General features: G+C 46.9%; 1 protein-coding gene across 2 annotated transcripts in view; it reads right to left on the bottom strand.

The window, feature by feature from the left end:
- The window catches only part of igf1 (insulin-like growth factor 1), a 28,434-nt gene extending 11,910 nt beyond the window's left edge, over window positions 1-16,524 (bottom strand). For both annotated transcript variants that reach the window (XM_060903470.1, XM_060903469.1), the window contains exons 1-2: window positions 16,205-16,524; window positions 15,150-15,315 (exon numbers count right to left, since the gene is read on the bottom strand). In XM_060903470.1, the coding sequence (XP_060759453.1) occupies window positions 15,150-15,315; window positions 16,205-16,237 (199 nt within the window). In that variant the 5' untranslated portion in view covers window positions 16,238-16,524. The remainder of the gene's footprint in view (window positions 1-15,149; window positions 15,316-16,204) is intronic.
- Window positions 16,525-16,761: the final 237 nt, after the last annotated feature.

Below are 16,761 nucleotides of genomic sequence, written 5' to 3' on the forward strand. Positions count from 1 at the left end.
CATATCTCTTTTAAAGTGTTGAGATATGGTTCCAAGTAGAGCCCTTTTTTGGATGCCAAGAACCCTTAATTATGCAATAAAGCTTTAAAGAACCCTTGAAGAACTTGAGTGTAGGTATTACCAGGGTAGGTATTTGGAACAAACTCCAAATTCAAGGGTTCTTCAGTGGTTCTTAGGTTGAAGGCTTCTTTGTCTGCTTAAAGAGTTCTACTTGAAGATAGAGATGAGAAACCACACTGTTTTGGGGTTCTACAACAGCCCCACTGAAATCTGGATTCTGATTGGGCTAAAGGTGTTGATGAATTTTCTATAACAGCAGCTCTGACTGTAGTGCAGCTACAAATCAGACGTTTAGAGAAAATGAGAAAACGAGCTGATTCTAACGCATCATCATTTCTATAGTAACAAGTCCATTCACTGGGACTTCCACAGAAATAGAGTTAAAAAAAAACTTGTGAAATTGTTGACATGAGGTCTTCTGTGAGGAGATGTTTATTTAACATTTGTGTCTCCACATTAATTAGAGTGACTGGTTGATTAGAGTGTCTAACTCATGTAATAAAGTGTATAAATGATTTGTTGGGGTGGCTAACTGATAACCTTTCCTGGTTAGCTTGGTTTTTGAAAAGATTTCAGCAGAGTAAGACTGCCTTTCTTGTCATTTGAGCATTGATATCATCATGTATGCTTTAGAGCAGAATTGCTGGTTCTCAATCCTGGTCCAGGAGTAACATGGCTCAACACATTCTGGTGTAACTCATCCAGTTTAATCTTACTAATCAGCTAAAGAGTTGAATAAGATGACTTGGGATCATGGAAAACAGCAAAATGTGACATTGCTGTAGATGAACCTCTGCTGTCGATGAAGCTCTTCCACATAAGAGAGTTGGAACACCATCGCTGGGATCCACGCTGGAGTTGTTGTATGGCGTCAGGTTTGCTGATTCATTGTAACCAGTGTAGCAGTCAATCAAGGCCATGTGTTACTGAGGCAGTTTGTGTTCCACTCCAAGAACTCTGAGCAGCTTGAGAAGATATGTGCCAAAATTCAGTCTTCCAGATTTGTGGTGCTTGCGTGCAGCCGACCTCCAATGGGATTTGGCTTTGGTTGAACTCAGCTGACGTTTTCTGTACGATTTGTGAAACTCGCTCCATCGCCAAAGCATTTCATACAATCACTTCCCTGATTGAACCATTTCACGCTCCGAAAACGGCTGATGGCCAACGTGAAATAGGCTGAATGTTCAGCTGACTGCACGGGACTCCCACTGCTCCAGGGAGCTCGGCAAAGAGCAATGTCTTCTAGAGTGGCCCTTTTGGGAGTTGACTTTTACTGCCTCACTGTGGTTGCTTAAAAAAAAAAAACCTTCTTGACTCCAGGAGCAGTCATGAGCACGCTGATTGAGTGGTGTCAGAGTGTTTATGGAGCATTGGGGACCACAAAAGCAGCTCAAGCCCTGGAAACAACCTCATCACTGGCATAACAAACACCTACAGCCAAAACAAATTCTTTGCACTTTCTGTTGGCTGAGCATTCGTTATGCAGTTTGAATCTTAAAAGTAGAGACACTCTTAAAGGAGCACTCGATACGGCATGTGAAGATGTGAAGCTTCACAGGAAATCTGATTATATCACTGATATGTGATTGTCCAGTCTGTAAAGTCACCATGACATGCTTTATTAGCCATGCGTTGATTCCATAGGTTGACGTATTTCCTTCTGAAACAGGAGAGATTAATGAGTGTCTGTAGAGCAAGACACGCCTCCAGGGGCAGGACATATACATCCTAGAAAGCTTTTAATTAGGTGATCAGGAAATTATGCATAGATATTAACCATCATAGTACTGTATTGGTTCCTTATCACTAAGGAACAGATACAAAAACTCTGAAACACCAATTGTGATTTCAGTGGCATTAGTATGTCAGCGGCTTGGTTTATGAAGACTCTTTAGTGTCAACTAGGATTTTCTGCACCCTGAGTGAAATCTTGGCCGTTAGTCATGTCTAATGACCTGTGTGTTCACTCTTCATTTTGTTCGTCACTGGAAAATCAACACCTTCCATCGTGGCAATGAAATGCACCCAGGAGGCCTTTATGTGCACATTCTGCATGAGTCCAGCAAGGAAGAACATCCTAATCATCCTGTAATCCCTCGTAATCCTTTGCTGCTCTGGGACCAGAGCCGATTCTCTCTCTCTCTGGGTGTGGGTGAAATTTGTTGATTTGATGCTTCCAAAGATTAGCATGCAAGCCTCAAAAAAAAAAAAAGTGCTACACATCACTGCTTACTTTTAATGTGTACTCTCATCTCAACAGCTAATTTAGCTCCATGATGATGTTGGATACGGTTTTGTTTTGGGTTTTTTTTTTGTTACTTCTCAGATAAAGCTTTTATAATCTCTTTTACAGCAAAGATGGAAATCTGCCATGTACAATAAGTTCAGTGAGGGGAATCTCATAAATATGTTATGTATTATGAATCTGTTCCTTTTTCAGGAAACGTTTCAGAATTTGAAATGGACTTCCTGAACCTGCTTCATTATTGACTTGCACAGAACCAAACCCCCAGGAGCTTTTTATCTAGAACTCTTGGTCTCTAGTTAATGCTAACATAACTTTCCTTTTGTCCTATTTTGCATACATTTAGTCAATTCCAATTTCACATCATAGACTCTTTAAAATTTAGAATACTTATGTAAGGGTTCTTTGGGTGTCCTTCTGGAGGAATCCTTAATGGTTCTATGTAGAACCCTACAACAGGGTTTCTTTATCAAAAAAAGGTTACACTCAGTTTTTGTCACGGAACAGACAGGAGAGGAGATCAAATGTACTCAAACCACAGTTTATTTATAATAGGGGAAAGGGAAGAATGTATGTGAAGTCCAGTGGCAGGAGAACAGAGGCAGGGATGGCTGGTGGTGATGTCTGAGGTCTCCCATCCAAGTACTGACCAGGCCTGACCCTGCTTAGCAGCAGAGATGAGACGGGACCAGGTGCAGTCAGAGAGGTGTGGCTGTAGGGCTGACAGCGCTAGGGTTACAGGCACCCAGCAAACAGTTCCTCAGCAGGCAGGAGATAGAGAGCAGGCTGGAACACAAAGTCACAAAACAGGTAGCAGGATAGGAGGCAGAAATGCAGGGTCAGGTTACCAGGGCAGAAGAGTAGGGCTCCAGGCAGGGTAGCTCACACCAGGCAGATGGAGAGGCAGGCGAGCAGTAGGGCTGGGCAAGCTGGAGATCAGGCGAAGGTACAGGAGGAGCAGGCAAGAGGCAGAGTCGACAGAACAGAAGGCAGATCAGGTTACCGGGGCTGGAGAGCAGACAGAGTCAGACAGAACAGGAAATCTTCAGGAGTCAGAGTAGTGGGAACACAGAGCAGGTTATCAGGCTGAGAGTTGCAGACGATCTGACACAGGAGCTAGGGAGAACTGCAGCTTAAATACACACAGGGGGAGAGCAGGTGATTGGCAACAGCCAATGACAGTCACTGAAAGACAATAAGAGGGAGTGAGTGCAGGCATGGCCGGTAATGCTGAGTGGAGATGTTACCTGAAGAGAGAAGCCCACAGGTAGGACCATGACAGAACCCCCCCCCAAGGGACGGCTCCAGAAGTCCCTAGCCACAGATCACCAAAGACGGGCGGGAGGAGGGGGAATACCGGTGGAGGGTTAGAACTCCTCAGACCGGTCAGTGTCCATAGCTTCTACACCCTCTTCACCGTCAGAAGAATCGTCATCCAAGGACCCCCGCCCAGGATTCGGTTCGGTGTCAGGCTCAGGTGCTGGAGCAGGGGCAGGGTCCGGAAGTGGATCCGCACGGTGAGAACCCCTACGTTGGCCCCGTCGGATGGAGTGCTGGTCGGGGTGTAGCCGATGGAAGTCAGCGATGAGGGCCGGATCCAGAATCCTTCCAGCGGGAACCCACATCCTCTCCTCAGGACCATAGCCCTCCCAATCCACCAGGTATTGGAGGCCCCTGCCCCTGCATCGTGACTTCAGCAGTCGCCGGACGGAGTAGACCGGGCCACCGTCAATGAGACGAGGAGGAGGAGCAGCTGGGACCAGCAGGCTCTCATGCACTGGCTTGATCTTAGAGACGTGGAAGGTGGGGTGCACTCTCATGGACTTGGGCAGTCGAAGCCGGACAGCAGACTGGCTGATTATCCTCTGGATAGGGAATGGTCCGACGAACCGAGGCGCTAGCTTACGAGACTCCACCTGGAGGGGCAGGTCCTTGGCAGATAGCCACACCTTCTGGCCCACCCGGTAGGTGGGCGCAGGCGTCCTCCGCCAGTTGGCTCCAGTAGAGTAGCTGGTGACTGACTTGAGGAGTGCAGCGCAGGCTTGAGACCAGGTGCGGCGGCATCGGCGTGCATAGGTGAGGGCAGCTGGGCAGGTGACCTCTCCCTCCTGGCTGGGGAATAGGGGTGGTTGGTAGCCATACACGCAGTGGAATGGGGACACCCCGGTGGCTGAGCTAGTGAGGGAGTTGTGGGAGTATTCCACCCACAGCAGGTGCTCGCACCAGGCCCTAGGGTTGCATGACGCCATGCACCGAAGTGCCTTCTCCAACTCCTGGTTCGTCTGTTCTGACTGGCCATTGGACTGGGGTCGGAATCCGGAGGTGAGGCTAGCGGTGGCCCCGAGTAGGTGACAGAACTCATTCCAAAAAGAGGAGGTGAATTGCGGCCCCCGGTCCGAAATGATGTCCTTGGGCAGCCCATGGATGCGAAAGACATGTTGCAAGACAATCTGGGCAGTCTCCTTGGCTGACGGTAGTTTAGGGAGGGGAACAAAGTGAGCCATTTTGCTAAAGCGGTCCATGATGGTGAGTATGACCGTCATCCCGTTAGAAGGGGGTAGACCCGTAACAAAATCCAGGGAGATGTGGGACCAGGGTCGCATTGGCACGGGCAGAGGCTGGAGCAAACCAGCAGGAGGCCGGCTGGAGGACTTATTTTGGTTACAGGTAGGGCAGGCTCGGACGAAGTCTCGCACATCCCTGCCCATAGTAGGCCACCAGAACCGTTGGGTGAGCAGGTGGTAGGTGCGAGTGGAACCAGGGTGGCAGGCTAGACGGGAGTCGTGTCCCCATTGTATAACCTGGGATCGCAGGTCTGCAGGAATGAAGAGGCCACTTGCGGGGCATGCACTGGGGCTGGGTTGGACACGGAGGGCTTCCCGCACTTGTTCTTTGATGTCCCAGGTCAGCGCAGCAACGATACAGGGGTCAGGCAGGATGGGAGCCGGGTCCTTGGAGGGGGCATCACCCTTCTGGAACTGGTGGGAGAGCGCGTCAGGCTTGGTGTTGCGAGATCCGGGCCGGTACGAAAGGGTGAAATTAAATCGGGTGAAAAAGAGAGCCCAGCGGGCCTGTCTGGGGTTGAGTCGTTTGGCGGTGTGGATGTATTCTAGATTCTTATGGTCAGTCCAGACCAGGAATGGGACTACGCATCCCTCCAGCCAGTGGCGCCATTCCTCCAGGGCAAGCTTGACCGCCAGCAGTTCCCGATTGCCTACGTCATAATTGCGTTCGGCTGGCAACAGCCGGCGGGAGAAGAACGCACAAGGGTGGAGCTTGTTGTCATCCACAGACCTCTGTGAAAGCACTGCCCCGACTCCCACATCCGAGGCGTCCACCTCAACGATGAATTGCCGCTCCTCATCAGGCAGCCGGAGGACGGGAGCAGTGGTGAACCAAGCCTTGAGGGTGGCAAAGGCTTCGTTGGTGGCCGGAGTCCAGGTGAAGGACTGTTTGGTGCTGGTCAAAGCGGTGAGGGGTGACGCAATGGTGCTGTAATTACGAATGAATTTCCTGTAGAAATTTGCGAAGCCCAGGAACTGCTGAAGCTGCTTCCTGCTCTCTGGTACTGGCCATGAAGTAACTGCAGAGACTTTGGCAGGGTCCATCTGGATGCTCCCTTCTGCCACGATGTACCCCAGGAACCCCACAGACTTGGCGTGAAACTCACACTTCTCTGCCTTGACGAAGAGGGAGTTTTCCAGGAGACGGCGGAGCACTTGCTGGACATGCTGGGTGTGTTCGGACAGGGTTTTAGAGAAGATCAGGATGTCGTCGAGGTAAACGAACACGAACTTGTTCAACATATCTCGCAGGACATCATTCACCAGAGCCTGGAATACCGCTGGCATGTTGGTAAGGAAGGCCAAATGGCATCACCCGGTATTCATAGTGACCGGTGGGGGTGTTGAACGCGGTCTTCCACTCGTCTCCCTCCCTTATCCGCTTCAGGTGGTAGGCATTCTGGAGATTGAGTTTGGTGAAGACCGTGGCTCCCTGGAGCAGCTCGAAGGCGGAGGTAAGCAGTGGGAGAGGGTATCGGTTCTTGACGGTGATGTCGTTGAGACCCCTGTAATCGATGCAGGGGCGCAGGGATCCATCCTTCTTTTCCACAAAGAAGAACCCAGCGCCGGCGGGAGAAGAGGATGGACGGATAAGGCCGGCAGCCAGAGAGTCACTGATGTAGGTCTCCATAGCCTTCCTTTCCGAGGCGGACAGAGAGTAGAGACGACCCTTGGGTGGTGCAGTGCCTGGGAGGAGATCAATGGCGCAGTCGTAGGGCCGGTGAGGAGGCAAGGAAGTGGCCTTGGTTTTACTGAATACCTCTCGAAGGCTGTGATAACATGCTGGGACATTAGTGAGGTCAGGGGCAGAGCTGACAGGTGGAGTATGGGTGTTTAGGATGGCGGCTCGTAAGCAGGTCCGATGGCAGTCCTTGCCCCATTCTCTTATCTCTCCAGTGGCCCAGTCGAGGTGAGGACCGTGCTGGCGGAGCCATGGATAGCCCAGGATGAGAGGTTGGCCGGGGGAACAGAGCAGGTGAAATTGGATGGTTTCGTGGTGGTTGCCTGACAGTCATCGGAACGGGGGCAGTGAGGCGGGTGACGGTGCCAAGGAGATGGCCATCCAGTGCCCTGGCTGGAACGGGAGAGGATAGGTGGTGGCTTCGCAGGCCCAACTGGCGCGCAAGCTCAGTGTCCATGATGTTAGCCTCGGCGCCAGAGTCAACCAGGGCGGCCAGGGTGTGGGTGGAATCCGACAGACGAAGGCAAACTTGGAGCATAGGTTTCTGGCTGGTGGAGGATTGGAGGATCATTGAACCCAACCGGGCCCCTCCTATGTCCGGTGAGCTCTGGCTTCTCCGTGCGGTGATGACTGGCTGAGACCGGCGGGCCCTCTCTTGTCGACGGGTCTGGACCCGGTGGTCAATGCGGACGGCCAGGGCGATGGCCTCGTCGAGTGTCAATGGTTGCTCGTACGAGACCAATTCGTCCTTCATGTAGTCGGCCAGGCTGTGCAGAAAGGCATCCACCAGCGCCTGCATGTTCCACTTGCTGCGCCGGGCCAAGGTCCGGAAATCGATCGAGTAGTCAGCCACTGTACGTCTGCCTTGGTGAATACTTATCAGTCCTCTGGATGCCTCTACTGATGACGAGCCCGGGTCGAAGACCTTAATCATCTCCGCAGCAAACAGGGAGAAGGAGGCACACGCTGGTGTCCGGCATTCATACTCAGCAGTCCCGGCCAGTCAGATGAGTGATGACAAAGGCCACCTTCGCTGCCTCCGACGCGAAGGTTCTGGGCTGTAGGTCGAAGATCAACCGGCAGCTGGTCAGGAAGGCACGGACTTGGGAGGGTTCACTGTCAAAACGCTCCGGACTGCCAACCTTGGGTTCCGGGGCATCGAGTGCAGCAGGAGCACCTCCCGGAGGCCCAGGGGGTGCTAGGGCAGTGAGCAGCTGGAATGCTTGGTCCAGTTGTTGTTGGCCATGCTGGATCGGGGCTGTGACATCAGCAGACATCCGGCTGACATCCCCTTCAGTGCACTGCAGCCGGTCTAGGGCAGAGGGTTTGGGCGCTGACTCCATGCTAGTCAGATCGTTCTATCACAGAACAGACAGGAGAGGAGATCAAATGCGCTCAAACCACAGTTTATTTATAATAGGGGAAAGGGGAGTTGGAAGAATGTATGTGGGTGGAGAACAGAAGCAGGGATGGCTGGTGGTGACATCTGAGGTCTCCCATCCAAGTACTGACCAGGCCTGACCCTGCTTAGCAGCAGAGATGAGACAGGACCAGGCGTAGTCAGAGAGGTGTGGCTGTAGGGCTAACAGCACTAGGGTTACAGGCAGTCTCCCAGCAAACAGTTCCTCAGCAGGCAGGAGATAGAGAGCAGGCTGGAACACAGAGTCACAAAACAGGTAGCAGGATAGGAGGCAGAAATGCAGGGTCAGGTTACCAGGGCAGAAGAGTAGGGCTCCAGGCAGGGTAGCTCACACCAGGCAGATGGAGAGGCAGGCGAGCAGTAGGGCTGGGCAAGCTGGAGATCAGGCGAAGGTACAGGAGGAGCAGGCAAGAGGCAGAGTCGACAGAACAGAAGGCAGATCAGGTTACCGGGGCTGGAGAGCAGACAGAGTCAGACAGAACAGGAAATCTTCAGGAGTCAGAGTAGTGGGAACACAGAGCAGGTTATCAGGCTGAGAGTTGCAGACGATCTGACACAGGAGCTAGGGAGAACTGCAGCTTAAATACACACAGGGGGAGAGCAGGTGATCGGCAACAGCCAATGACAGTCACTGAAAGATAATAAGAGGGAGTGAGTGCGGGCGTGGCCGGTAATGCTGAGTGGAGATGTTACCTGAAGAGAGAAGCCCACAGGTAGGACCATGACAGCTTTTTTCTAAGCTAAAAATCTTTAATGATCCAATGAACCCCTCTTAGAGTTTATGCATTAGTTGCATAAATGTGTGGTACAAATTGCTAATTATTTCTATCTTTTTTTTCTGGCTTAATACCTAGAACCTGTAGGTTGTTCACAGAGCTAAACTGTCTTTGATACTCTCTTCAAGGGTTCTGGAAGGGTTCACTGGATAATGCTTGTAACGCCATTCAGAAAGCAACCAGCCATTCTAAAGCAAACCTTTTTTTTTTTTTTAAGCTAAGGGCCTTTAATTATCCAATGATCCCTTCTAGAACCCTTGAAGAACCATTGTCACATGGAGTAGAAACTCTAAATTATTGCCAATTGCTTTCTTCTTAATATCTCTTAGTCTTGGTACTTGGTACATTCTTCAAGGGTTCTTCAAAGGTTCATGTGTTCAAGGCTTCCTAGTCTCCTAAAAGGGTTCTATTTGGAGATAGAAATAAGGAAACACTCAAAATTGTTTTGGGGTTCTACAGAGTATTTTTATGGGTTCCCTCTAAGGGTAGAAGAACCAAAGAGTGCATCAATACCAAGATGGTTGATCTGTTAAAGTGTAAGGTTTAAACTTCTGGCAAGAGGTTCTAAGCATTAAGAAGAAAATAATTAGCAACAATTTGGAGTTCAATTTAGAGCCTTCAAAACTGGTTCTACTTGGAGACGGCAATAGGTAAAAACTCTCTTTGTAGAGTTCTACATAGAACCTTTAAGACAGTGGTCAGGAGGTGTGTGTATACAGGCTTTCATTACAGCCAATTTGGAGGTACAGTTGATACAGTAGCAGCAATTGAATTTTTCCCGTTCCAACCGCACGCCATGCGACTGCTGTGCGGTTCCCAGCTGAATGCCAGGCGGCTGCCATGAATGGCTCAGACCCCCCTTCCTCCCCTATTTTAATTCTAAACACGCCCATTCATTCGATTCCACGGTGTCGCCATTAGATGGCGCTTCTCTCATAAAAAAAAAATCTTGAAATGATGTGTGAAGCTTTTGTACTGCGTGTAGCTGATTGAAGACTAAGGCTATTGCAGCCATGCTGGTCCTTTGTGGATAAGATTGAAGAACCTTGATTCCAGGGTTCTCTCATAAGGTTAACCAAAATACCCTTGAAATGTGCACCAAGTACCAAGACCATTTAGCTCCATTTTAAACCACTGACAGGTTCTAGGTATGAAGAAGAAATGAATTGAAAATTATTTTTGATCTTGTACCACATACTTTCCCAAGTAATACACAGGCAGAAAAAGGGTTCTTAATACTGTATCTCGAATCCGTCAGGTGCTTGGTGCATTCTTTAAGGGTTAAATAGATAAAGGGTTCTTAGCCTCCTAAAATGGTTCTCCTTGACGATTGTTATGTTGTGCTTTTCTAAGAGTCTTGTTCTTTCTCTCCAATCAGCAAGGGCCAAATATGTAAAGACAGATGCCTGTGAGCTCACAGCTGGACAGCCTATATACATACACCACATGTTACATTACTTATGCTTTTATCCAGAGAGGACATACAACAGACCCGTCCAGGAAGCAGTTGGGGGTTAGGTGCCTTGCTCAAGGGCACTTCAGCCATTCCTGCTGGTCCAAGGACTCAAACCAGCAACCTTTTGGTCCCAAAGCTGCTTCTCTAATCAGTAGGCCATGGCTTCCCCATGGTGTTAATCTAAGGGCCTTTTCACACTTGTCTTCATGTCTGGTATACAGGAAGTAATGCAACAAGATAAACCAATCACATTACTCGATATGCAGTGCACACAGCGCATGCACTGTCAGAAACAGGGGTACAGTAGGAGTCCATTTCTGTCCCCCAAGGTACAGCCTACACTAACGTACCCTCTAGGACTCATTATTGGACCTCTTTGGGCCAAAAAGGTACATATATGTTCTCAAGCAGTATATAAAGGGTACAAATAAGTACCTTAGAGGGTACTGCCCCAGTGACACACCATTGTTCCCCTAAAGGTATAGTAATGTCCTTTATTTTCTGAGAGTGTAGCTTCCACACACTCTGCAGCCTGCACCACGGCCTCAAAACCACCCTCAAACCACTATTTTCAAAAGGAACAAGGATAAGTCCTCTGGACCACTCCCAGGCGTGAAAACAGCTTTCACACTTCATCAAATGCATTGAACTCTCAGAACAAATGGTCACAAAACATGCCAGTGTCAAAACGACCTGGAACTAAACTCTGGATGAAAAACTTTAGTTTTACAGATCCTAAGTATAATAAAAATTAAAAAAAAAGAAAACATAATGTGAGTCGTTAGCAGCGACGTGGCAAGTTGGCTGATTATTTGTTGAGATGGCTGCGGTAGCTCAGCAGTTATAACTTTGTGGTAGTGACCAGAAGGTTATGAGTTCAAATCCCACCACTGCCAGAAATTCTCTGTTGGCTTGCTTTGGAAAAAAAAGTCTTTCAGAGTCTTTAATCTAATGTCCAGATTACCTGATTACTAAAATAATCTTTCCTGTTTAATAAAAATGAACATGCAGTGTCCTAATAATTTCCACTTAACAACTCAAACCCCTAAGTTTATGTGCTGTACCCAGCCAGTCCTATTCCACTTTCAGCATGCGGTAATGATGCAACAGTTTCACAGAAAGTTCAGATTACCGTAAATGTGTTTGCTTTGGACTCCATTCAGAGAAAAAACAAACCCTCGGTCACCAAAAGGCCATAAAGGATCTGGCCAACTCCTCTTTTTTTGACCACTGAACAGCCCCGTGGCTGTTGACAGGAAAAGTAACTTTCCGTCTCAGTTTGAGCTTCATTCAGGTTCGACTTACTTTTTACACAGCGAGTGTGAAATTAATCTTTTTAGTGCCGGTGTATATCCACTTGTCAGAATGCAAAGCCGTATTTCAGCGAGGCAGCTCGAGACGTTCACACCTCCTCAGCTCATTCAGCAGAGAAATTTCTCTTCAGCAGTGAACGATGACTCGGGAAATCATTAACATTTGGTTTTTATTATTGAACTGCTAACTGTGAGGGTTTACAGATTCATTTTTAATAGTGAAATCAATATCAGAATAACTGATTAGTGCATTAGGGAGATTATTAAAATGAACACGGTATTTGTAAGGAGAAATAAAAACTCGTACTAAACATAAAAGGGAGAGATTTATTTAAGTTTTTAAGCCATATTTTTCCACTTCAAACAGCGCCCCCTGGGTACAGTACACATCCATCCATCTTCTGTAACCATTTATCCTGTGCAGGTTTGTGGGCTGGATCCTATCCCAGCTGACTATGGGTAAGAGGCGGGGTACACCATGGACAAATCACCAGATCATCGCAAGGCTGACACACACTCACAGTCAATTTAGAGTCACCAGTTAACCTAAATGTCTTTGGACTGTGGGGGAAACCGGAGCACCTGGAGGAAACCCACGTGGACAACATGCAAACTCCGCACAGAAAGGCCCTCACCGGCCACGGGGCTCGAACCCAGAACCTTCTTGCTGTGAGGCGACAGCGCTAACCACTACACCACCGTGCCGCCCCAGTACACATCCAGGAAAATGAATTCAGAAGTTTAAACTTTTCAGATTTTAAGCACCTTGTAGTTTGAGCCTAGCAAGTGACACTTGTAGTTTCTCTCTTGTCTCCCGCTTTTTATTTCCGATGAGATGATGAATGGATGGATGGATGGATGGATGGATTTCCAACGAGAAACTGTAGTGTACAAAATATATAACCTAAACTAGCTAGTTAAACACAACTGAAATAACATACAAATCAGTGTGACACGTGGTTGACTGGTTTACATGCCATGTAGTACTAGCTTCATCAACAGACTAGTGAAGCAAGCTAACTAGCTACGTACACGCAACAGACATACCAACAATCTTTGCTACTTCCCATATTTTTTTTTCTTTGCAATGTCTCTGGACACATGTAATGAAATCACAGCTGAGATTTTCCTTCCATTTTTGTGCATCAAACTAAACTGAAATCGTAGCTCTGTATCGTATATATATATATATATATATATATATATATATATATATATATATATATATATATATATATATATATATATATATGCTGTATATTACACACATTACTGAAAATAACTAATTGCTTGTCACTTTTTCACTTGCTAATGTAAATCTAGTATGTTGACTTGAGCACTAATATACACTCACCGGCTACTTTATTAGAAATACCCATACACCCACCTGCAGCTGTTCTCTGCAGTTCTCTAATCAGCCAGTCATACACCAGCAGCACGACGCATCAAATCCCACAGATACAAATCAAGAGCTTCAGTTAATGTTCACAATGTTCAAACATCAGAACGGGAAACATTGTGATCTCATAGTGTGACTTTCTCTCACTGTGGTATGGGTGTTGGTTTGAGCCAGATGGGCTGGTTTGAGTATTTCAGAAGCTGCTGATCTCCTGGGATTTTCACACACAACAGTCTCTAGAGTTTACACAGAATGGCGCAGAAAACAAAAAACACTGAGTGAGCGACAGTTCTGTGGGTGGAAACAAACGCCTTGTTGATAAGAGAGGGTCAGAGGGAAATGGACAGATTGGTTCGAGCTTTTTTGCCAGGAAGGATATAGTAACTCATAGAATCACTCTTTACAACCGTGGTGAGCAGAAAAGCATCTCAGCATGAAACAGCAGAAGAACACATTGGGTTCCACTCCTGCAGCCAAGAACAGGGATCTTAGAACCAACAACAAGTTCCTATTAAAGTGGCCGGGGGGGGGTGTACGTTATGATACCTTTTTTTTTGTTTGTTTGGGGTTTTTTTTGCTCAGCATATAATTGTTTAGTTTAATTGATATTCAATTTTGAGATCTTGCCGCATGATAACTCCAAAGCTACTCCTTTCCAGCTACTCCTTTTCAGAGTTTTTTCTTTCTTTCATTCTACTTCCCAACACATGCAGAATCTACATTCACTGGTTACCTGACTCAAGTGTTTTGAGTGTTCAAAGGGGCATAACGTGACTTGATCATGAAACATGTCTAATTCGCTGTCGCTTTGGGTTGCCTGTTCACTCGGCTGACATTGCATCGTATCACCTGTTCATGTCAAATTATGAGTAAATAATAAGCATGGTATTGCTATAAGTGCATTCCTCACTAACCTGAGTGACAAAACTTCAAAGCTGTACGTGCATTTCTTTCCAATAGCACTTTTATACAGGTCCAGAATTTGGGCAGCTCTTAAAATATTGCTCTCATTATAAATCATAACCATAGATTTGAATATTTTCCCTGTAGTCTGTTTGACAATGAGCTACATTACATTTTCCTTTCTGTTCACATCACAATACAAATTATTTACCGTGTCATATTTGATGAACCTTTCCAGGCTCCATGCCCTCTCTCTAAATGGGAGAACACCTTGTGCCTCCATATTCTACACGTGAAACACCTGAGGGGTTCATTTCAGTGCATTATTTAACTATTGGAAGTGAAACGAATTGGATTTATCTTGGTGCTCCATGTTCTTGATCGGAAAATTGCTCAGCGCTATGGTGGTTTCCTCTCTCCTTTCTTTTCAACTGAGCTTCAGCCAAAATCTGTTTGGAGCACCAAGCTGCATTGTACTGTGAAAGTATCGAGGCTGCACTTCATTTCTCTGTCAGCATTCATCTCTTATCCGGATACATCATCCAGACCACTCGAGCTCGAATTTCTCCAGAGCATAATGATATAGCTTTCTTTCTATATTACCAGCCTTCTGTAGTCTAAGTGTATACCCTCATTAATTTGTAGCTTACTTACAAATTTTGGGATTGATGACAGATTTTCGATGCTCCACAACATATTAACTTGTCAGGTCAAGTTACACAGTTCATGGCTATCGTAAATCCACATAATTTGTGGCCACGCCTTATTAAAAAAAAAGAGGCTCAGTAAGTGCAAGATGATATATTTAGATTACTTATTGTTTCTATCAGTAAGCACTTTATTCTGTTATCCAGTGGCTCCAGAGCCTATCTTAGGAACATCAAGTACAAGGCATCCATTCACAAACTCATTCACAAACTCATTCACAGCTAAGCGCAATTTAGAGTAGCCAGTTCACACACTTGCATGTGTTTGGGAGATGGAAGGAAACCAGAGAACCCACAGGAAACCCTGCACAGACATGAGCTCAGGCTCGAACTTGACTATCCATTGATCTGTCCATTTTGTCACTTTGATATCAGATATCGTGATACTTGGTATCATGATCAAAATGGAACGATAATATTGTAACAATCCTGGAGGAAACAAGTTACCTGGAAACTTTTTTTTTTCTTTTTCTAAAGTGAACTGAAGCGAAAAGCTTGCATTTCTTTTATTTTAACTTATTTATGAGGAGCACATTAGCACTTTTGGCAGCATGAAGCAAGAGGAGCAGCAGCAGGAGGAGCACCAAAGGAAGCCTTTATGAATAAATAAAAAAGTTGCACTTACTGAAATAAAAGCCCCGGTCCCCGCACACAAACTGCAGCGTGTCCACCAGCTCCGCCCCGCACAGAGTCTCAGGCCCCGCCCTCGCCGCCACCGGCGTCAGCGCGAGCGCGCACAGCAGCAGCAGCCGGGCGAGCGCGCGGCCGCGAGACACACAGCGCATGGTCCACTGCATCCGAGAGAGAGAGAGAGAGAGAGAGAGTTCACACTGAAACCCAGCCCAAGACAACACGCCGTTTAACACTCACTTATCACAAACCCACATGTAATCAACTCCATCATGTTTCCGGTGAATAATGACGGCTCGTGCGTCTTAACAAGTGGCTAAATGGAAATTTTTTAGAGCAAGGAAAAAAGTTATGCATGTGTCTGTGGATGGATGGATGGATTTATTTATTTGCTTGCTTGCTTGCTTGCCCCACCTTGAAGATCCTGGCACGTGCACGCACCCGGTTCTGTGCCAAATAATTAACGCGCAGTCTTTTAGGTCCGAGTATTAACCCTGATCTCCTTGCAAACAGCCCAGGAAATCTAAATCATACCAAATATGATTTTGTGTCTTGTCTTCTTGCCTTAACCTATCTCCCGTGCTGGAGATCCGCGCCCAGATAAAATCACCAAACCCACACAGGAAACTGGAAACGAGCACAAGTGGCATTTACGCATGAGGCGTTTGTGCGCATTCACTCATGCCCACTCAGCAGTATGGATTCCAGCAGAACTTGTGCGGTCAGCCAAAGGCAAATCCAAAGCCAAAGAACTGATGCGCGTTTGTGCATCTGTTACACTCCTCTCATTTTATCTCCAAGTTTGTTTAATCTGTGCATGCATGCAAAGAAAGAAAGAAAGAAAGAAAGAAAGAAAGAAAGAAAGAGGTTTCACACACACACACACACACTACTACCAAGTGGGTTTCTGTGTTGCTCTTTTTTGCTTGAGCATCCTCTCCAGATACAACTAAAGAGCTTTACGCGTTCAACTGAAAATCACTCAGTGATCAAGTTGCAAAGGATTTTTATTTTATTGTTGTTTTAAAAAGAAAAAATGTCAGAAGTTACCTTTAGGACATCACCCAAGTGACCTCTAGACATCCCAGCGTGTGTCCAGTGAAACCACTTGTTCCAAAGTCATTAAAATAAAACTAATATTAATAATAAAATAATAAGAATAATAAAACAGCTGCGAGAAAAGAAGCGGCGAGGAAGAAACGCGGTGCCGATGTCACGTCTCGATATTCCGACTTTGTTCCATTGCGCAGGCTCGGTTCGGAGACGTGAGATTTAGCGGACAGGAGACGGATTTAGTGGAGAAAATCCCTCACATTTATCTACATTACGGAGACATTTTCAACAGGAAACAGCTGGGGCAGCACTCGCCCGCTACCTCGTGCATGTGTGCTAAGTTATTCGCTGAGGATATTTGGGCCCGATTTCAAATTACGTCATCCCTCCCCCGTTTCTTAGAACAGGACTGAATTTTGATCTGTCCAAAGATCCCGCTTGATTGCTCTTGGGAATTCGCGGTGCCACCCGAAACACTGTGTGAGAGAAAGAGTCGTGCGACGTGCGCTTTTACGCAAAACTTTATTCCCAACCTGTTTTACGCACTTTAGATT

This window comes from Neoarius graeffei, chromosome 21 (genome assembly GCF_027579695.1).
Source record: "Neoarius graeffei isolate fNeoGra1 chromosome 21, fNeoGra1.pri, whole genome shotgun sequence".
NCBI classification, from domain to species: Eukaryota; Metazoa; Chordata; class Actinopteri; order Siluriformes; family Ariidae; genus Neoarius; species Neoarius graeffei.